This window comes from Anser anser (assembly GCF_964211835.1).
Source record: "Anser anser genome assembly, chromosome: 13".
Lineage (NCBI taxonomy): Eukaryota > Metazoa > Chordata > Aves > Anseriformes > Anatidae > Anser > Anser anser.
Genome location: NC_139734.1, coordinates 13,789,004 through 13,809,575, shown reverse-complemented (window position 1 = coordinate 13,809,575; position 20,572 = coordinate 13,789,004). Strand labels below are relative to the sequence as shown.

Below are 20,572 nucleotides of genomic sequence, written 5' to 3'. Positions count from 1 at the left end.
TAATACTACTGGCACACAATCACATTGACAGAGTGAGTCAAGGTATGAATTTACTGCAGTTCATCTGTTCTGTAGGTACTTCCTATTTGCACATGCTCGTTACACGGTATTCACAAAACAGCTTACCCCTCACAATGAGAGCATGAAATTACTGCCAGACAGAAGTGTAAATGGAGGTAATCATGATGGAGCATTCAACAGTGTTAAATTTCATGCCTCTATTTTGCAGTTCGTTCATCCTCATACTGATTTTCACAAGAATGATTCTGGGATTCCAGAAGCTTTAATTCTGAGTATTTGTTAATATGGAAGCAAAATTTCAGTCAGATAATTCCAGACCCAGGATAAATATTAAAATTGCATAGGGACAATCTTAATCATTCTGAAGTATTTGCTTGGTATTGCAAATTGCCACCTGACATTATTTCACAGCCTGTTCTGCCACTGTAATAATCTGTATCACCTTGAGACAGCAAAAACAGGCTGCCTCTCAAAAATGTTTACCTACCTCTGTCAGTTTTTATTTAAAATAAAGTGTCACTGTGTAATAGCCGTTCTTTGCTTACAGAAGAATAGCTACAAAGCCCAAATATTGTGTTCGCTCCACTTGATGATGATTTCATACCTTCCATTCTCCAGCAGCAGTTTAGCAGCATTCAAACAAAAGTCTAAAGACAACTCATGGTGCATGAATTCTGCAACAGCTAGACAGAACACAATGACATTGAGATTATCCAATCAACTTACATACTTAACTGCTTATTATATGGTCTTACAGCTTCTTTGGAAAAAAAAAATATATATAGTTCTAAAACCAAGGAAGAATAAGACATCTCCATTGTACTTTGACTTTCCTTTCTCTGTCTCGCAGTTAATGTAATACTACAGAAATGCAACAGACTGACAGCCCTGGAATTCTAGCCTTCTGTCTCTCTAAACAGGAACAGAATAGGCATTAGTAGCACAAATGTTTGCCTCAAGCTGCTTTCCATCAAAATGCTTCATCCTTATCTAGAAGGAACCACTTAAGATGAGGACAGAACTCAGGCTGTATGGTGGCATGGCAGTGCAATGGAAACTACTTAAGCCTAATGGTCTTTAGCATCACCAGTCTTAGACAGGAAAACATTGAATTTACTGGTGCTGATAAGTAGATATCAGTTTTAGAACACTCAGATAAAGTTTAAAAATTGCAAAACTGTGCTGGATGGTTTAATAACAGGATTTATACATTCATAGCTTGTATGAGATAAGAGAATGAATACACTAGTAATGTAACGTGACTAACAGTTGTTAAAAAAAGCACTTCTAAGGCAGCTGCGTACAAGAGCACAATACAAGATTTTAGTCAAATGCCTAAAACCTAGCAGGAACCTTCATTCAAAGGAAGCGGGAGTTGCAGTACAAAGACACAACATTCTTTTGCCAGCCATCCAACAGAAGACAGACAGCCACTTATTTATAAGTTGCTTGAAAAATTGACTGGAATCTTCATGCCATTGCTATAAGCAGTAACATGCTATAAGCATTGTGTGTTTTGATAGGCAACGCTATGGCTTCACAATTCAGATTGTAGAACAGAAACCAGCTATTCCAATGGTAAGTTTTGAATAACCGTCTACTTGGAAGCTGGCTGAAATTCACCAGGAGCCATCTCAAGTGAAGTTTCCTTTCCTGTTCGTCTGGCAGCAGTCAAATCATGCAGCTTTCTGCAAGAAATTCCTTATTTCATTGTACATTTATTTCTCAGAGTATTTGTTATGTATCTGATACTTTCTAAGCATAAAGAGAACTAAGCCCCTCCTCCTTAAGATTCCATTATTGATGTAGATAATATTTTCCCAATACATTAACCTTTTTATACTAAAATCTCCCCTGAAAACTTTCTCCTCTTCTAGTGCCAACAGAAAAATCAGTTCTATTCAAATTACAAATCTGATTAATAAGAAGGGTTAGTATGGCCTTATAAACCGAGTAAACTCTGGTAAAACACGCTTACACCAACACATTGGTCAGCACTTCATGTCTCTTGGCCAAAATGTGCAACATAACACACAGAACAGCAATGTTTCACAAGCCTTTCTTCTATGCTGAGTGCATGAGATACAACCCAACTTCATCCTTTCTAAATAACCTCAGGCATATGACTAAAATCAGCCATCCTCTTACATTGCTATATTGCTGCTGCCTTCATTCTAACAGGCTTCAGCCTTCCCCTTTCCCTATTTCCAGCAAGTATATTTAAGCTCTCAACAAAATAAAATCATGTTTAATTATAATTTAATTATTATATTGTCCTCTAATGCTGACTTCTATGGCCCCCACACCAAACCAGAATTGTTACATTTGGCTAATGAAGATTCCTCTAAAACACACAAGAAAGGTTTGGCTCTTTTTTCTTTTTTCCTCTCTCCAATGCACTACTCAGGCTGTCTTCTTGGATATGGAGTAGTATGACCTTACTGTGAAACATACACAGAACTGTAATACCTGAGTTGATCTCTTCATCTGATGCTCCACTTTTAAGAAGAATTTTAACTTTCAAAAAAAACCCTGCTGGATGCAAATTCTCCTGCACAATGAAAAACACTCCATTACTTGGACAACTGTTTGTAGAATACAGATTCTGTGAGAGTACAACACATTCATAACACAGAACCACATACACTCCACAGCATTCTTCAATTCCATTTTATTATCAAAATATAAACTATCAAAAAATAATGATAAAAACACTCTTACACCTAAAAAAGCTTTGTGAAGGTAAATACAATAAAAACTGCAAAGGGCTTGGGTGCAAAGGTTTATACCACCATTTATCCTGATCTCACCAGCACGTGCATTATCATCTGTCTGAAAGCCCTATCAGCATGTAAAAAAGTGACCTTGAACTTTCACTTAAAATAGGATTTTATACTTTGAATTTCTTTTGAATGAAATGAATAATGGAAATTTTAAAACAGTCAACCAAAGACAATGTTTTAAAATTTAAGTTACTCTACGTAAACCTGAAGAGAAAGAAGCAAAAAATCAATCCAAGTCACTTTCACCAATGATTAACGTGGTCTACATTATTACATTAGTAAATGCTTGAGTTTCAGTTATTGCGCACATAAATATAATTGCACATTACTACCTCATTCGCCAAGCTTATAGCCTTCAACGCCTTGTCAAGATACTGCTTACAATCCCACTCAAAATAGGCTGTAGCTAACAGTCGCAGCACCTTAGCCTGGAAAGAAAAATAAACTAGAAGTTTAAATCCTATCTGCATAGTGGGGGGGGGGGGGGAAGCACACATGACCACACATATCAACACAAAAGGCTTAAATTTTCAGGCCACAAAAAGCAAAGCTCTTTGAGTGAAGAGAATGCCTGTCTGAGATCAGACACATGAAGTGACTGCTCAGCTCCAGAGCCTGAGTCGGAGTGCTGTGTCTGGTCTTCAGCACTGCAATTTGCACAGCACATGAATCAGCTCGAGAGTTCAGAGAACGGAACAGTAAAAAGGAAATGCAGAGACCTGGAAAAACAGAAAGAAGTGAAGGAACAGGGGCTATCTACTTTACTGAGAGAAACACAAAGACATACGTGGCAGTGGCCTGCAAATATGCAAATGATTTATATAAAGGGGAAGAGAATAAAATCTCCATATCCACTATCGGTAGCATTAGGAGTAATAGGCCTATGAGACAGACAAACATCTCTCAGAAATGACACAGCTATACCTAATGATGCCTTGGAAGAAGAGGAAGGAGGGAAGAAGAGATGGCCTCTCAGTCTGAGTCTTATTTCCCAAAATTAAATTTCTGTGAAATAGTAGATTCAAATGTGATTAAGGGCACTCATCAGTGACTCAACTCTTGCTATGATGCTCATAGAAAGTGGATTTGCAACTTTGCCAAACTTCATAGCAAACAGTACTAAAAAGGAGGCCAGAGAATCAATCACTGGTCAGTTTTGGCATAGCAGAAGCAGTGGAGTCAGGTTAACAAAATCCTCCTGTGTGTAAACAGCAATTTCTCTTTTTCTTACCCGCATTTCTTTGCCAACAGAATATTTCATGTCCATCTTCCCAATGTCATAACTCTGGCTACCAATGATAAGGAAAAGTTAAAATTACATGGGATGACAGAGATAAATTCAGACAGGTATGTGCCACATTCCTATCCTACCCCACTTCTTAACTAGAGAGCAAAAGATTTTTTCTTCCTAATGCCTCATATCAAAAATTGTAACCTACCACTTCCTTCAACCTAGTGCACCACATTCTGTAACATCTTCAATTCAAACATTTTAGTAGGCTTTACCAGTTTTAATTGAAGGCATTTTGAGCAAGTCACTGTTCTTACTCCCACCTGACATATAATACAGGCATACACAGAAGTTACAACTGACCCAGCCTCAAGATCACAGCACAAGAACAGACACCTGGGAGTCATGATTCATCATTCTTTTCCTGAAGTTAAATGACAGCACAAAGGACCACCCAGAGAAAATGCACCGGGTCCACAAAACCAGATCTGATGGCAAACAGTGCAGAGGAATAACTTTTTAAAAGAAAAACAGAATAACCAGACGTTTGTTTCCTAATATAAAACACTCTCAGTACAGGGAAATCTTAACCCACTAGATGGAGCTAAATTGCTATATCCAGATAAGTATTTGCACTTGGCAAAGGTTTATTTCCTCCTCAAATTTGGCCATCAGGACTCAGTATTTAATTTTCCACAAGAACAAAATATAAAATAATCAACAAAGCACCAGCTTGAATTAATTCTAAGCACTTCTAAAAATTCTTTGATAGCATGTGACCATAACTATTATGAATTAGAGGTGTTGTCATTTGTTTTCTTCAGAGAATTTAAAACAAAAAGAACAAGAAATAAAAGCAAATTTTCTGAGCTCAGTCTGTGACCTTGGCATGAGGATACTCTTCCCAATAGCCTAAATATTTTCTTCCCTAGCAATAACACATTGCTTATTTGGATCCTACCTAAACCATCTCAAACTATTCATTTTTCACCTTGGTGGTTGTGCCTTTCATCAGTCAAGGAACTGCTGTCAATGAAGCACCTCCTTTCTGAGAGATTCAAATACTGCTTAAAACACATCCATTTAAAACTGGCCAGAATTCCTCTACCCTTTTCTGAAGTTTTCAGATTTCTTCAATATTGTTTATAAATGGCACAGGAGCTGGGAACAGCCTCATCATTAAAGTAATCTCTTTGGAAGAAGAGTTAGGGAGAGAATGGATGAGAACCATGGATATGACTTCTACATGGAAAGGTTTTCATTTTAATGACATGAAAATCAGTGTGGAAAACAGACATAAATGCTAGGCAACAGCATTTGTAAGCAAGACAGTCACTAAGTCAGTATTTGCTCAGCCAGCATGGTTCAGTTAAAAACTTGTGTTCTGATTTTTTCAATTAAACATCTACTTTTCCTTGCTTCCCCCTCTCCTTCACACAGATTTTTCCATTTGAAAAGTAGGATATTATTTTGTTTCCCTTTGCACATTACCTGAGCCAAAAGGAGCTCTGTTCATACTTCTTCCGTTCATAGGTTTCCACCCCGAAGTTGTAACAGAGGATTGCCAGGTAACAGGTCTGTAATAAAAGACTCCTGCTTCTGTAACGTTCTTGTAGAAACATCAATACATCTACGGCACCCAGTCTCTGGTTCTTTAAAATGCTTTTTACTTTGAAGACAGGTCTAGAATTACCACTTCTGACCTTATTTGAGGGGGTATTGAACATGACTAGAATCAAATTGTATTGTTCCGTGGGAAAGTGCAGCAATATTAACCAGTCTGGGACATGCAAAACAGGGGAATTCTTCAAACACACAAAGTAGAATAGTTCCTCAAGAAACCAACCTGAAAGCACTAGAACTGTGCACAGTAAACTACAAAAAAATAAAACCTAAGAAGAAAAAATGGCATATTACAAATTCATTTTTAAAGAGTTTTACATAGTTAAATGAATAGGACTCCACCTCTTGCACGGTAGGCTTTTTCCCAGCACGTCTCCTTTGCATTATAAAAGGATGATCCACACTACCAATGTGAGGAGAAATATATTTTTGAATGCTTGATTATTCAGAATATTGCTGCTTTCTGCTTTATCAGTCAGCCCTGACAGTATCTCTTCATAACAACTTGTCTTCCCATTGCAATGATTTGCAACTGTCTAATGCTGTCCAAAGGGAGACAAAAAGCTGTTTTAAATGCTAACAGACCACTAATATTTGCATTCATTTTGCCACTGGAGTAACCTTCTTCTCCAAGTACAAGAAGTGTCTCTTGCAAGGGACTTCAAGTCCTCAGGCAAGAACGAGAGACACAGAACAACATTTTGCTTTGAACATTTTTTTTTATCTCATTGCCATCCAGACACAAAAGTGCAAATTCAGTATGGATGAACAAGAAAAAAAAAATAAAAAAATCACTCCCATATTTAAAATACTATTTCAATGAATGAATGTGTTCCAGGCATCAAGCATAATCCTAAATACTCCCATATGCCTGGCATCACTCTGAACGCTAAGTGTTTGGAACAACTCTAGCACTTCACCCTTTAGGGCTACAGCTCCCCATTGTGGTTCATAAGACCACTGATGATCCACAAGCTGCAAATCCTCTCCAGCTGATTTGTGGTATCATCCATTAAGATAATGCAACAACCTCCCTGTGGTGCTCTGCAAGTGCTCTCTGGTAAGATGCAATTCTGGAAGAGTTAAGGAGTGACAACTACCTAGTGGTCAAAAATTCCAAAGTCACTCAGAGCAATTGCTAGCGCTTTCTGTTTTTCTCATTGTTTAAATACCCCTCTTTAAACCAGAGGTGAATTGTATCTCTCGTGATCAGAAACCTCTTCCTTGTCTGCATCAGTGCTCACGGTTTCTGAAGAGCCTTCACCATGAGAAGTTTAATATTATTTAATAGAAGAGTTAAAATGGAAAGCATGAAATTCATTCAAAATGAAATGAGAAACAGAAACATAAAGATCTTAGTGAGCATCTTTAACAAATCAAACAGTGAGAAGCTGCTCTTATAATTGAAATGAAAGTTGGACCCCCACAGCTGACTTAGTCACTCAGATGCTCTGCACACAGATCACAAAAAAAACAACCAACAATTAAACTCTAACCAACTGCAACATAAACAGTGCCATATTTCTGTTTCAGAACTCACATCTATCCCTTTGGATTTTATTACCTGTACCACAGAGACAAAAACAAAATGTTTCCTAAATGTACAAAAAAAAAATCCTAAAGGTTGGGAAAAAATTAAAATAAGCAAATGAAAATGAATGTGGGGAAGCTTATTCGGATACAAACATATTAGCCTTTTATCTTTGCAAACAAAGGACTAGTCTGCATATGTCAAAGTTTGTTTTCTTTGGACATTGTTCTGTAAAATAAAAACTACAAAAAACAGTTTAGTACAATGGGAAACCGCCATTCATAGCTTTACAGCTTCATGAAGACGAAGATTTTAGTACTAACTTGCATATGAAAAGCCTGGAAGCTCAGCTCTTCTCTTGTCCCACCTGTCTCCAGACAAAAGTTCACACATAAAATGGAAGAAGCAACAGAGAAGATCAAGATGTAAAGTGCAGCTGTTTTTGCAGAAGAGGAGGTGGCATATTCAATATAGAAATCTTTTTGCCTTTCTCGATGATTTGTTTTCACTCATTCTTTAGAAAGAGTTTATCATTCTATTTCAAATGATAAACTATGAGAAAAAGAAAAAAATACTGAATTTTGAAGGGAAAAATCTGCTGCTTTCATGCAAAATATGTAGCAAGAAAATCTCAGAGAAGCAGAAAAACACAGAACACATACAAAGAGTTCTCAAAGTATTTTTCAAAATTTTATATGGCATATGCCACTCGTTAAGATATAGATAGGAAAGCAGATTTTCAAACTTTGGAATGATAAAGAAGGTATGATTTCACTAACCTCTTTTGGCAACTTCATCAACATATCTTTACAGCGCTGCACACACATCGCTGCTTTCTGAAAATCCCCTTGAGCAACTGCCTAAGAAAGCAGTAGAACATGCCAACAGACTGTAAGTGACTTGCTTGCCTCTAAAATTCATTAAAAGACCAATCTCTAAAAAAGACTTGGATTTGCATACATTTTTCACGTTCACTAAAGCTAAATTTGGGATTAGATATCTGTCCTTATAGTGCTACAATAATTCTGTTTATTTCTATATATTGCCAGATGACAAAGACATCCAGAAGTACCCTGCTGTCCAGCCATGGTGTGAAAGGGACAGATAGATGGTACCAAATCATTCAGATGCTAGGTGACGTAACAAACTAGCAAATCTTAAAACACCTCTCCAGTAACATGGGGTACTCTTTTTGTCTCCATTATCAACTAGAAGCTAAATGAAAAATTTTTGCCACTGTTTTGGTCTGCTTAGGGAAGCACTTTTCAATCAGCCCAGCTGCAAACTTGACGAGCATTCTGAAGTGACAAGTCTTGCTGCGTACATATGGCACAAACGCAGTTTTGGGGACCCAGGCTCCCCTTTCTTCAGTAAGCACAAGACACCTTTGGAACCGAAACATTTATGACTCAGAAGGGCAGCTGTTTGTTGTATAAACACTCATGCTAGCCAAATCACAGAGCAACAAATCTGAACTAGAAGATACAAACAACACAGCAGAAATGACTGCGATAAACCAGACAAATTAAAAATCATCAAATTATTGCAACACTGAATGCAAACATCACGTCTGATATCTTACATCTAAGCAAAGGAAATATATCCTTCAGCAAGTCCTCAGTGCCAAGCATTCATACATCTAATAAACGGGTCAGAGTTTCCTTTGTACCCCCTGGTGACTTATAAAGAAAGCTGGGAAGAACACATACTGATTCAGCCTGATAAGAGAGCACTTTGAAGAGGTCCTTCTCCACATCAGCTTTGTGCACATGAATATCTGCTTCACCATCGCTCCCCTTACGTAATTTTGTGTACAGTTTTTCTATGCTCTGGAAAACAAAGCTTAAGCATCACCCATGGAACTTACAAACAGGTGTGTTTATAAGAAACTAGAACCAGAAAAGAACTTACGTTCAAGGCAATCTCTAGAAATTCATCAGCAAGATCAGCTTTTCCAATATCTATCCATCCTTTACCAGTTTTCATTGACATCTGAAAGAGAAAATGATGTGTGCTTTGTGACAATTTAGTCACTTCGAAGAAGCAGTGTTAAATTTCTTCTTGTTAATGCACATATCTTATGTAGGAGAGAGGTATTTCAGCTCTTTAATTTGTGACAAGTGCCTCTCACATCTGAGTTAACTCCATAGCACCTAGATGCGGCGTAAGACTTACAGCGCCCTACTACACAATACTGTAAGATATCAGAATAATGCTGCTCTCAGAACATTTTAACATATGACAAAGATGCGATGCTAACTGCACTAACTCAGCAAGGTATGCCTGTGATAGGGGCCCACCTTCAACGTGCACACTCCCCAGAATTACAGGCTTATTTCACTCACTTTCCAAAGCAATTGTAATGAGTTTGTAAGATTTTCTTTGGTGATCAACTGTATTTCACTGCTTACCTGCCATCAGCCTTACCAAAATCTGTCTTCGAATAGTCCCCTCCGGAGGATCACTGCCTTCACAAAGGCACACCAGTCTACAAGCAACAAATCGCACTGCAAGAAAACAATGTATAACATATTCTTAAGTTTCCTTTTGTCTTTTTTTTTTCTTAAGAAAGTCAGGCCCTGCCATATCCAAAAGATGGTTTACCATTTAAAATTGCAGGAGAGAAAAATTTGAAAGCTTCAGTAGTCAAAGCAGTCTGAATTTTAGCCAAGCTGCTTAAAACTGCCTTTTAGGCATCAAGAAAAAAAATATATATATATATATATATATTCTCCTCAAAATACCTATTAAACTTATTAAATACCTAAGTTAAAGACACAGTATTCAAAGACTTAATTACATTACAGGTGCTCACAGTAACATGTCTTGAGTGCCTCAGAATAGCCTTCAGCAAAATAGGGAAATCAAGTTTAATAATCTTTACATTTTCAAAGTAAAAAGCAAAAATATTTTCTGGCCTTTCTTAAACATCAGGGATAGAAAAGACACCACTTAATATATTTTAAATAGCCTCTCCCTGGCCCTTCAGCTGTGATATAAGATCTGAGAACATTACGCTACAATAATTATTACTTATTTTGTGTAAACTTACCCTTTTCCCTTCACCTGACATCACTTATATGATGCAAAGTGTACATAATTTTGACTATAATCCCTCAAGACAAAAATGTAGGCCAGATATTGCAATCCTGCAGAACTACATAAAGAACTGGATGACAGAGAAGACCAAAAGCTCACTTCTGATTTCCCCCAGCCCTGCTTCTGACTCTAAGCAAACCTACCAGCTGTGTGCCTGGCTGAGGCAGGGGAGTCAAAAAAAGGATTTAGATTTTTTCTGTAAACATTAGTGAGATAGCTATGTTATAAAACATTCTCACTTTTTATAAATTAAGTGACCAACAGTCTAAAATTTACATCAGTTTTATTTCCATACGCTCTCAGATTAAAATCATAGCATTAAAAGGCAAACTACAGTTTCCTTTGGCTACACCACTGTTTTATTGATGCTCTGGCACAGAAGGGGGAGTGGTAAAAATGCCTATCCTGATTCTGTGTCACTAGAAGATCACCATTACACCAGAGTGACCCTTCCTGAACTGTTTAAGTCTAGCTGTAGTTTCCTCTGTCTGTATCCTATCTGCAAATATCCACACAAATCTACAGCACTGCACATATACCTGTCAGCAAAGAGCTTTTCCTTTTCACGCTGCAACACGCAAACGCGTTTAGAAAGGAAGGGAACCCATACGTACGTTTAGCTCTTTGCTCGTCATTGATGACAGAACCCATGTGTTTGGTCACAGCCCAGTTCCACAGGCTTATTGCACCTTCTTCAACCTGAGGAGGAAAATTCTATTAGATTTAATTTTGTCCTAGATTTGGATCACTTTGAAATTTACTGCTGGAAAAGGAACCTCCTTTCACGCTCATCGTGTTAACGATCTGTCCACGTTTGTGCAACCGCCTTTGACACCGGAGTCAAAGGCCTGAGTTTTCTGTGAAGCTGTTACGTGAACTGACCACCTCCACAGGGAGAGCTGGGATAGCGACCCCAAAGCAGGCACGCTGAGCGGACCACCCAGTCTTTCTTCAGCTAAAAGTCTGGATCATTCTTTTCTACAGAACACGTATTCCAGAAAACTGATAAGCAGTTGGCAGGAATCACATATCCTTGCCATTTCGTAAGATATACTCAGTCTTCTAAAAGACTGTTTCACATCTAAAAATTTGAGAGCGTTTCTAAGATGAAGTTGAGAAAGAACATGGCTGCAAATCAAAGGCTGACATGACCTGAAACTAAAAAGAATTAAGGAATCATAAGACCCACAGCAGTACGCACGTATATGTCACGTCAGCCATCAGTGCCTTCAGCTCCAATTAGAAATTACACAAAACAGCAAATTCTGTGTGTGAAGTGGTGGACTTCGGAAACATTCAAGCATGTTCCTAAACAAATCCCATTAATCTGTCAAATTACTGAAATATCCTAACATATGTTTCTGTCAAGTCCTTTTCCAAACTTCGCAAAACATGACCTGACTTACCCTACCCATCTGGGATGAAGTTTTCTCAAAAACACTCGCACATAAAAAAATTTGTGCAACAGCACATCGGCACGTCCAACACAACTGATTCACTGGCAGCTTTCAGAATACATTATGTATGCTTTAAACAGATGTTGAAAAATTAGAAGGGACTGGAAAAGAGCTGTAAAATTGCATCAGGTTGAGAAGTGCATCTATAGTAAGACTTCACCTCTTTTGCCTATAGAATGTTACGTTTAATTACTTTAAGCACCTATGCTGGGAAATTTGATAGCAGCAAACAAAGAGCAAAGGCTCCTGACTAGATATTCTTGTTTAAAAGATGATGCAATCTTGCATAAACACAATAAGCTCTTTTAACAACCCATCTTGAAGGGTAGTGTATTTTCTATCAAATTGTAGTTTCCAGAAGAGATGTTGGCTACAAATATGCTTTTGCTTAAATGAGAAAAATGTTATGGACCCTTTCATTTAAGAGATCAGACTACAAATTAATTTCTCCTTTCTTTAAAACTCATTTAGCCCAACAGGAAGAACCAAAGGATACCAGTTTTACGCTCCCATACTTCTTTACAGACAGCACTAGAAATATTTCCTGTTGTGACACACGCTAACCTATCCTGCCCTTTGTCACAAATTCAGGACTTTCAAAATCAGTCTTCCTTCAAGGATAACCACTGTGAACTAAATCTCACTTCAAAATATAATTTTGGAGGAAATCTTTGGGCAGTATCTCAGCTGGCCTTGTCTTCATTCCAGATTAGCATATTTCTCATTGATTTCTTTTGGAAAAAGACCTTTTAAAGTAGAGGTTTACCACTCATAGAAGTCCTCTAGAAGGCCCTACAAAGAAAATCCCTAACATTATTATAAGCAACGACCTAATTCACTTGTGTAACGTATGAAAAAGAACGCCTCCCACTGTGCTGGGTTTACCAGGCAGGTAAAAATGCGTGTGCTTGTTTGTTTTTCTTCCGCCAGGACCTGCTATTCCCTGTCAGTGTGAGGGACGGGAAGGGCCTCAGCCGATCCCCCATGTAATTCATGTGTAGCAACACTCTGCCACTCGCGTTTTCGTATGGCAACGTAGCGAGGCACGAGCGGAAAACTGAAGCGTTAGCACTGAGACCCCGCTAACTTTTCACGTTAACGCTTTCTGCTTTATTTGGGACGTTCGCCCTGCCTGGTTACGGGATCGGAGGCCCGAACTGCTTCGCTCGCACGCCGACAGGCTCCGGTTTCGCCGCACTAAAACCCAACGCCGGGAAGCCGGAGGCTGCAGGGCCGGAGCCCTACCTCCGGCTCGGCCCCCGCCTCCCCGCCGAGGCTCCCCGCCGCCCGGAACAGCTCCTCGGTGAGCGCGGCGATGCGCCCCGGGGCCTCCTCCCGCAGCAGCTCCCGGAGCAGCCCTGCAAAGACAGGCGGGGAGCGGGGCGTGAGGGCTGCCGCCGCCCGGGCACCGCCGGGAGGGCGGCGCCGACCCCCGGCCCCCGTCGGCCGCCACCTTCGGCCGCCGCCCGCCGCGCCGCCATGCCGGGGCCGCCCCTCAGCGCGCCGCGCATGCGCGCCGCCCCCTCCCGCCGCCCGCCGCCGCCGCGCTGCACGCCGGGCCCGCCGCCACGGCCGCGGGGGAACGCGGCGCTGCCGGTGCCTCCGCGCGGCGATTGGCCGCCCGCCGCCTCGGCCCCGCCTTCCTCCCCCGATCGGCAGGTGCGGCAGCCAATAGGGAGGCGCGGCGGCCGGGCCGCCCCGCTGGCCGTGAGGCGGTGTCGGTGGGCGCCGCGGCGGTTCTGGAAGGATCCCGGCGGCTGGGGCGCGGGGGGGGGGGGAGCGCGGGCGCCATGTCGGGGCTGCTGCACACCTCGCTCAGCGGCCTCAACAGCGACTCCTACTGCGAGATCAGCCGCTACCGCGACCAGCACTTCCGGGTGCGGCCGGGACCGGGGCCGGCGGGGGGACGGGGCCGGGGCCGGGGCCGGGAGCGGGGTCGGGGTCGGGGTGCCCGGTGCCCGCTGACGGCCCGCTGTGCCCGCAGGGTAGCAAGAAGCTGCAGGAGAAGTTCCTGAAGATCTCCTCCACGCTGTACGTGGGCAACCTGTCCTTCTACACCACGGAGGAGCAGATCCAGGAGCTCTTCTCCAAGTGCGGCGACGTCAAGCGCATCGTCATGGGGCTGGACAAGATCAAGAAGACGCCCTGCGGCTTCTGCTTCGTCGAGTATCCTTTCAGGGCCCTCCCGCTCTCGGCCTGTCACCGCCACAGCCAGCTTAGCTGTCCCACACCTGCAGAGGGGGGAAGCCAAGTGCCCGCTGCCAGGCATTCGCTTGTCTCCCTTCCCACCGCCTGCGTGCCGTAGGTGGAACTTGCATGGGCTCCCAGCTCAACCTGCATGGGCTCCCAGCTCGTGCATGGCCAACGCTAAGAGCGCGTGTTCGCCTTCTCGTCTTAACTTCGCACCCGAAGGACCTAGCAGAGCGGTCCGTGGCGCTGCTCCCAAGCACGGGGTGCACGCTTGTACAAGTTGCCCCATGAGCTGTCTGTGCAAAGCTCTCCTGTGAGGCCTGCGCCTCCTGCTCACATTTAATCAAGTTTCATATGGTATAAAAAGGCATAATACAGATTTCTTGCCTGTAGCAAGCCTTTAACATGTTTGTTTTATCTACTTGTGAAATAAGTGATCCAAAACTATTTCTTGCCTGTACAGGTACTAACATTAAAGTTCAGAACCTTAGGAAGGAGTGGGAGCTGTTTTCAGCTTGGATTTACATGACTGCAGTTTTTTGATCCCAGGGAAAAGAACAGGCAAAGTAGGAAAATCTGGAAGGCAGGGCTCTTCTGCCTCTCAAATGCAGTAGTTCTCTTTTTTTTCCCTGCAGCCAATAAAATAGCACACGTAGTTTTCCTTAGAGTATGTTTCAGATACTACACGAGGGCAGACGCTGAACACGCAATGCGATTTATCAACGGCACACGACTGGACGACCGCATCGTTCGAACAGACTGGGATGCGGGGTTTAAGGAGGGCCGACAGTATGGAAGAGGAAAGACGGGAGGACAGGTAAAAGCAATACCAGTTCAGACCTTGAGTCAAATCCCCCTAAGACAGTGTAGAGCTTTTCTAGTTTTGTCTCCTGGAGAACAAAGCGTAGGTGATAAGGACCTGATAATGAAGTACAGCTACACTGGGTGATTTTGGTAACTGACGCTTCCCTGCTGTTAAGAGCTAGAAGTAGAACTAAGGCCGCTGCTGGCTAGGGCTCCAAACTTCCTGACTGTACAAGTAGAATTTTCCCTATTCCAAGCTAGTACTCTTAAAATGGTGTAGAATTTGAATGGAGAGGGACAGCACATTGTTAGGCCAATCTCAGAATCCAGCAGTTTGTCCTGTGAGAAGGTAAGTTTCCTTTGCAGACTTTTTTTTTTTTGGGGGGGGGTGGGGCAAGGGAAGTAAATGTTCTGGGGGCAAAGCCTGGCATTAAAATATTCTGGCGTTGTCTTTGCTTCATATCTAAAAGGACCTCAGCCATCAGACATATGTCATTTGTACCACCATCACCTTTCTGGTGGATTATTTGAGGAGATTTCAAGTGGGTCACAGTGCTTCTAATCTGAACTTCAGTTCTCCGCCAGCTGAGCAAGAAGAGGGTGGTGATTCTGAAGGACACAAGCAGTGCAGGATGCTAATATTTGTGTCATTGCTGTGCCCCAGGTGCGAGATGAGTACCGGACAGACTACGATGTGGGAAGAGGTGGCTTTGGCAAGATTATTCAGATGCAGAAGGCAAATCATCAGCCTGCAGTCTATTAATTGCCTCATAGGTCCTAGCTCGTAGAGGGTTCTGTCCTTCCAGAGCTAGCCCTGTTCTCGCATTTTGGATTGGGGTAGGGAGTGAGATCCAAGTTCCAACAAAAGGTGACCCTCCTTAGACTGTGGATATACATGTGTTCATTCCCCCTTCCTTCTGGGCTAGAGAAGATGTTCTGTGCTGATACAGGGCAACGAGGGAAACAAATGGACAGCTCTGCAGGATTCTGGGTAAGAAGAAATGCAGCATGGCAACACCTCACGCTATGACGTACTCTTCACGTTGCAGCTAAGCAGGTGGCTTCCTCCAAGTCGGGGCTGCAGCTGCGGTTGCTCTCAGAGAGAACTTCTTAGGAACGTGCCACCACTGGAGCCCTCCAAGTGCCAGGGCACCTTGTGGGGATGCACGAGAGTTGCAAATTTCTAATTAACAGCCTCATCTGCTTACAAAGCAGTGTCACTGTTTGGATGAGAGAAGCGCAGCAAGGTCTTAGTGTCCACTTGGAGGTGCTTGCCTGCACATCTAGCCCTTGGGTTGGTCAGGGCCTGCAGAGCCTTTCTCTTTATGATGCCCCCAGTGCTGCCTGGCTTTTCAGATCCTCACTGTTCGGCGTGGTTTTGTTAAAAGTTTCTTTCAATTTTTTAAATAAACAGTGAGTCCTGTACCTGTTGCAGTTTGTGCATCAAAACTACTAGCTCTGTGACAAGAACTGGGGGGAACATCTGTTGGTATTTTAAAGTTGCTGTCACTTGCAAACACTAAGATGGACGCTAAAAGGGGGCGCGAGTCTCACTGTATTTCTCTCGGCTTCCCTCTTGCTACTGGCTTTTCCTCCTCTTCTGTTTTTGCAATAGCTGATGGCTGACACCAGAAGGAAGTTGCTTATAAAGTGTACAGCTGCTCTGAATAAGACAAGTCTGTATGTTTCACACCAGCAGATTCCAGGAAAACTTCACTGTCCTGATACCTATTCCATGACTTGAGGTGTGTAGAAAGCAATATAAAAGTCCAATGTGCACTTAAGAGTGGAAGGAACTAAGAACTCCCTTCCTTGTGTTTGTTATTAACCCCCCCCGTGCTCTCTTCCCCATTTAAGAAGAGCATGGCTAACGCTATTAAGCTGTTTGTAGGGCCCAGACAAGGGACCAGAAGAGATTAGAACACCTACTGATCTGTCCCTAAGCACCTCCCAGCCAGGGTAGGCAATTCCACTGGACAAGTTAAATTGTGACTGTAAATTGGTTTAGTGCGATGAAAATAATAGCAGCTGCTCCCTCTCCAGTAATGTGTAATTGGGATTTTTCATGCACTGTCTCATCCAAGATAATGAATGCTGTTCTGTTGAGCACATGTGCAGACCAGGCATACAATTTAAATTATTTTAACACTTGTGTTAGAACTGAGTGGGAGCGGGTGTAGCATTTAATTTGTTGAAATGTCTCCTACCTGCTTGTTTTGCAAGTCAGGTTGCTGCATCAGTATAGCTGTCACGGATCTTGAAGGAACTGCACATTTAGACCTCGGCAGACCTAAGGAATGACAGAGTTGACAAGCCTGCGATGCAGGCTGCCCCTGACATGCAGCGAAAAGGAGGGGGACGTTGACATAAGAGCAAAAAACAAGCAGTCATCTGTCCAGCCTGGCAAAGCAGCATCAGCACGAAGTCCCTTCTGGAGGTTATGGATTACATAGAATAATTGCTTGGGCAAACACAGCAAGCAAAAGGGAATATGTGGGGAAGACAGGGAGGGAAATCTGCCATGAAACTCAGATTAGCAACAGAATCTTGCGTATATGAGGTAGGGAAACAAGATAAACTCTTGCTTTGCTCCTGGGAGAGCATGGTAGGGCCTGTTGGACGTATCATTCCTATGGATCTGACAGAGCATGTGGGAAGCTGTTCGGTCAGGTGCCTGGGTTATGATTGTGGAAGGCATTTCTGTCCCTATTTTTGCAAGATACTGGAATTTCAGCTCTACACAGCTCTGCCTGTCCTGCTCGCTTTGGTCTGAAGGGAGAGTATCTCCATCCTCTTCCGAGTCTCAAAGCAGGGTTGGCAAGTTGTGCACCATTCTCCTTTCAACATAACCTTTGCAAAGGGCTTTTTGCTGACTTTTATTCAAATACATGTATTTGCATAAAATAATCCATCTCAAATACTACAGCTGCAGTAAATGACGGGGTCCCTTCCTCCTAAAGGCAGCCCAAAGAGAACCAAAGAGAGACGAGAAGGTTTACAAGTAAATAGGCGCTCCCAGATCTTAGCCTGTGCTGTGGTGCGGCAGCACCCACGTGGCACCGCGCTGCGCGGGTTGGAAGAGGTCTCCTTTCCAAGAGTGCTGTCACGTGCTGCTCCTGCCCGCACGCTGGAGCAGCCCCTCCTGTCCTGGCCGGGCTCCTCGCTGACACCGTGCCCAGAAGCCTCAGGCTCCAGGGTTCCCTTTCAGGCACCTTTCATCGGCACACAAAGACGCTGTTAGAAGAAAAAATCCTTTGTCCTCGCAGAGCTGGGGCAGCGCCAAGCTGGGCAGTGCCAGCCCACAAACAGAGACCTGATGAGACCCAAGAGAAACTCGGTGCAGCTAAGCACAGGCCTGTGGCTGCCTCTCCGAGCGGTTAACAGTTAACGGCTCGAGGCAGGGGCCGCTGGTCCTGACTGACAGCCGAGCTCTTTGTGCAAAGAACCCGATGCCGAGTGCCCACCAGCACCAACCAAAGGAGCTGACGCACCCTTCAGGCTTAGTGAGTCTCTCCGCTGGATCCCATGTGATCTGCAGGGACCTTGTTCCTGCAGGACAGAGGACAGAATGAGGTTTAGTGCTGGAGCAGTTTTGGCAGGAGGTGCTGCTCCTCCTCGTGCTCCTCAGCCGTGCATTCACTCTGCGACACCACGCTCAAAGCCTTCTGCGCTGGGGAGGGGAAAAGGAAGGCTCCAGTTCTCATTCGTTCCGGCAGCTTTTATAGTCCCCTTTGATCCAGTAACAAATCTGAGCAAACTTCGGCGCAGTCAGGCGAACGGCGACATTATAGTCATGCTGCTCCCCGGCCACCTCGAGCCACTGGTGCCCAGAGAAGACCCCAACCACCTTCCTCTCCCATTTGTGCTGGACGGGGTCCCACACCTTGCCATACACCCCAGAGCCGGACGCGCCAGGCCTGGCATCGCAGTGCTGGTAGATGAGGTGGGCCGTCTCGTCCTCCACCCCACAGAAGCGGTAGACCAGCTCGCCCGGCCGGTCGCTGTCAAACCCCGAAAAATGAATCCTCTTCCCAGCCATCTCCTCCGCTGCTGGAGCCACCGTCAGCTTCATGTAGGGGCGCTGGTGTGGCCTGCGCAGCTCCAAAAGGGCGTAGTCGTAGTCCATGCTGACCGAGTTGGGGCTCCGAATCCAACCCTTGGGCACCTGCGTGCGCCGCACGCGAGCCCAGCGCATCGCCAGCCCCCCCGGCCCCGTCCCGTTGCCAGCGCTCTGCAGCGGCGTCAGGAAGCCCACCTTGATCTTCTTGGCCCCCTTCACGTAGTCTTTGCCGTCGTGGATGCAGTGGGCAGCTGTGAGGACGTGCCGCTCGGACACAAGCACCCCCGTGCACCCCGTGGAGATCTTGACGGCGGCGGAGAAGGGGTAGTCCAGCAAGAAGTGGTTCCCGCTGATGGAAAACCGCCCGTCCGTGCCGTAAATCTGCCGCTTGCGCCGCTTGTGCCACCTCTGCCGCCTCTTCTCCGTGCCGCCCCCCTGAGGGCTCAGCTCCACCGTGGTGAGGGTGCGGGTGCCGTTGGCGTACACTGTCTCGTAAGAAAGGTACTCCTGGAAATCCTGGGGGGCCAAGGCAGCCTCCCGCCGGGCGCAGGCGTCGTCGCAGCGTGTCGTCAGCTCCAGGACAGGCTGTGCCGAGAAGCGGGCTCTGCCTAGCTGCAGGGTGGACCGGGGAACGAGGGCAGGAAGCAGGGCACCAGCTGCAGCGCTGGGAAGGAGGGAAAGCAGAACGGCAACCACCCGGCAGCAAGTCATCCTGCCAGACCTGCAAAGGCGAAGCGAGGAGACCATTAAGCCTGCCCGATTAGAGGGCCGGCCACCTGCCGTGGCTCGCGGCTGGGGGATTATCGGCCGCACGTGGCCCTGTGCCAGCTACCGGGGAGTGCGTGCTTCAGCAGCTGCCGCAGAAAGCAGAAGGGTCGGGACCTGCCTGGAGCTGAGTGACTAACCAGAGATAGAAATCTAACCCAACCTTTGATCTCCTGCAGCTCTTTTGGATGGGGAGGCCCAGCAGCGCAACTGAGCGCTGCTGCAGAAATATCACGAGCAGATGAGTTTCCTCCGTCACGCCAGAAACCCTGCCTGCCCCGGGGTGGATTCCCTGGATTCCAGGGCTCGAGCCCCACCGATGGGACGCGTCCCTCCCACCCACCCGGCAGCGGCAGCCCGGCTCCACCACCCATCACCCGCGGGGAGAAGGAGGAGGAGGAGGGTGTGACGGTACCTGCTGACTGCAGAGGGAGACGACAGCTCTGTCCGGCTGCTCCTGCGGGGAAGAGAAAGGTGCAGTAACTCCAGGGCTAGACCTGAGTTGAAGTATGTGGTGTCACAGAGCAGTGAGGACAAGACAGCCTGGTTTAACTCCAAAATGGATTACTGTACCCAATCTGCCATTACTTCTCCGTGCACCAGGCCACCCGTTTTCTTGCAGGGGAGCGGTCTGAGGGGCAGGTTCTCCAACCCCAGCTCTGTGCAGCAGCTCAGCCCTCCACCTCCATCCTGCCCTCGGCGCGTGTACCGAGATGGGCTCCCCTTGGCCGACCGCAGAGGCTCTTCCTCGACAAGCAGCTGGAGCACAGGGAGAGCAGCTCCGACACCTCTGCCGGGCCAGCCCCGTGTCCCCCCAAGGCAGCCGGGGTCTGCGCCGGACACGTGGCAGCGCGCTGGGTTATGAAAGTCGCAGGGGAATGAGGGGTGGAGCCACGGAGGGAGGCTGAGAGCCACGAGCTCTCCGCACCCCGACCCCTCGGTGCTGCAGCCACGAGCACGTCACACGAGCCGATGGCCGCAGCCGGGCCTTCGCCGGGACGCTGCCCC

At 45.1% G+C, this 20,572-nt stretch overlaps 3 protein-coding genes across 15 annotated transcripts in view; 1 reads left to right on the top strand and 2 right to left on the bottom strand.

The window, feature by feature from the left end:
- TEX11 (testis expressed 11) overlaps positions 1-13,296 on the bottom strand; it is a 30,924-nt gene extending 17,628 nt beyond the window's left edge. For 8 of the 12 annotated variants that reach the window (XR_014572127.1, XR_014572128.1, XR_014572129.1 and 5 more), the window contains exons 1-12: positions 13,199-13,296; positions 12,991-13,103; positions 10,903-10,987; positions 9,617-9,696; positions 9,101-9,181; positions 8,899-9,018; positions 7,969-8,049; positions 5,527-5,612; positions 4,036-4,093; positions 3,137-3,232; positions 2,491-2,572; positions 626-704 (exon numbers count right to left, since the gene is read on the bottom strand). Coding sequence is in view for 9 of the 12 variants with exons in the window: in XM_083797944.1 (XP_083654070.1) it covers positions 626-704; positions 2,491-2,572; positions 3,137-3,232; positions 4,036-4,093; positions 5,527-5,612; positions 7,969-8,049; positions 8,899-9,018; positions 9,101-9,181; positions 9,617-9,696; positions 10,903-10,987; positions 12,991-13,103; positions 13,199-13,256 (1,019 nt within the window). In the remaining 3 variants the exon portion in view is untranslated. Of the gene's footprint in view, positions 1-625; positions 705-2,490; positions 2,573-3,136; positions 3,233-4,035; positions 4,094-5,526; positions 5,613-7,968; positions 8,050-8,898; positions 9,019-9,100; positions 9,182-9,600; positions 9,697-10,902; positions 10,988-12,990; positions 13,104-13,198 lie in introns of those variants that run through there. The other 4 variants (XM_083797949.1, XM_083797950.1, XM_083797951.1 and 1 more) reach the window with 4 other exon arrangements.
- LOC310881136 (nuclear cap-binding protein subunit 2) lies at positions 13,210-16,164 on the top strand. Of its 2 annotated transcripts, none has more exons than XM_083797984.1 (4): positions 13,210-13,404; positions 13,730-13,911; positions 14,614-14,752; positions 15,404-16,164. In XM_083797984.1, exons 1-4 carry the CDS (start codon positions 13,225-13,227, stop codon positions 15,500-15,502), a joined length of 600 nt encoding a protein of 199 aa, XP_083654110.1. In that variant the 5' UTR covers positions 13,210-13,224; the 3' UTR covers positions 15,503-16,164. The 2 variants fall into 2 exon arrangements, with proteins under 2 accessions (XP_083654110.1, XP_083654111.1); XM_083797985.1 differs by lacking the exon at positions 13,210-13,404 and adding an exon at positions 13,420-13,622.
- Positions 15,712-20,362, bottom strand: LOC310881135 (serine protease 23-like). The gene is made up of 3 exons (XM_083797983.1): positions 20,274-20,362; positions 19,980-20,021; positions 15,712-19,520 (listed from the first exon to the last, which is right to left on the bottom strand). Exon 3 carries the CDS (start codon positions 19,508-19,510, stop codon positions 18,440-18,442), a length of 1,071 nt encoding a protein of 356 aa, XP_083654109.1. The 5' UTR covers positions 19,511-19,520; positions 19,980-20,021; positions 20,274-20,362; the 3' UTR covers positions 15,712-18,439.
- Between the last annotated feature and the right edge of the window lie 210 nt (positions 20,363-20,572).

Coding starts and splice junctions, on each gene's coding strand:
- LOC310881136 (XM_083797984.1), top strand. CDS start 13,225: ATGCCGGGGCCGCCCCTCAGCGCGCCGCGCATGCGCGCCGCCCCCTCC. Junction 13,912..14,613: donor TGCGGCTTCTGCTTCGTCGA/GTATCCTTTCAG, acceptor AGTATGTTTCAG/ATACTACACGAGGGCAGACG. Junction 14,753..15,403: donor GAGGAAAGACGGGAGGACAG/GTAAAAGCAATA, acceptor GCTGTGCCCCAG/GTGCGAGATGAGTACCGGAC.
- LOC310881135 (XM_083797983.1), bottom strand. CDS start 19,510: ATGACTTGCTGCCGGGTGGTTGCCGTTCTGCTTTCCCTCCTTCCCAGC.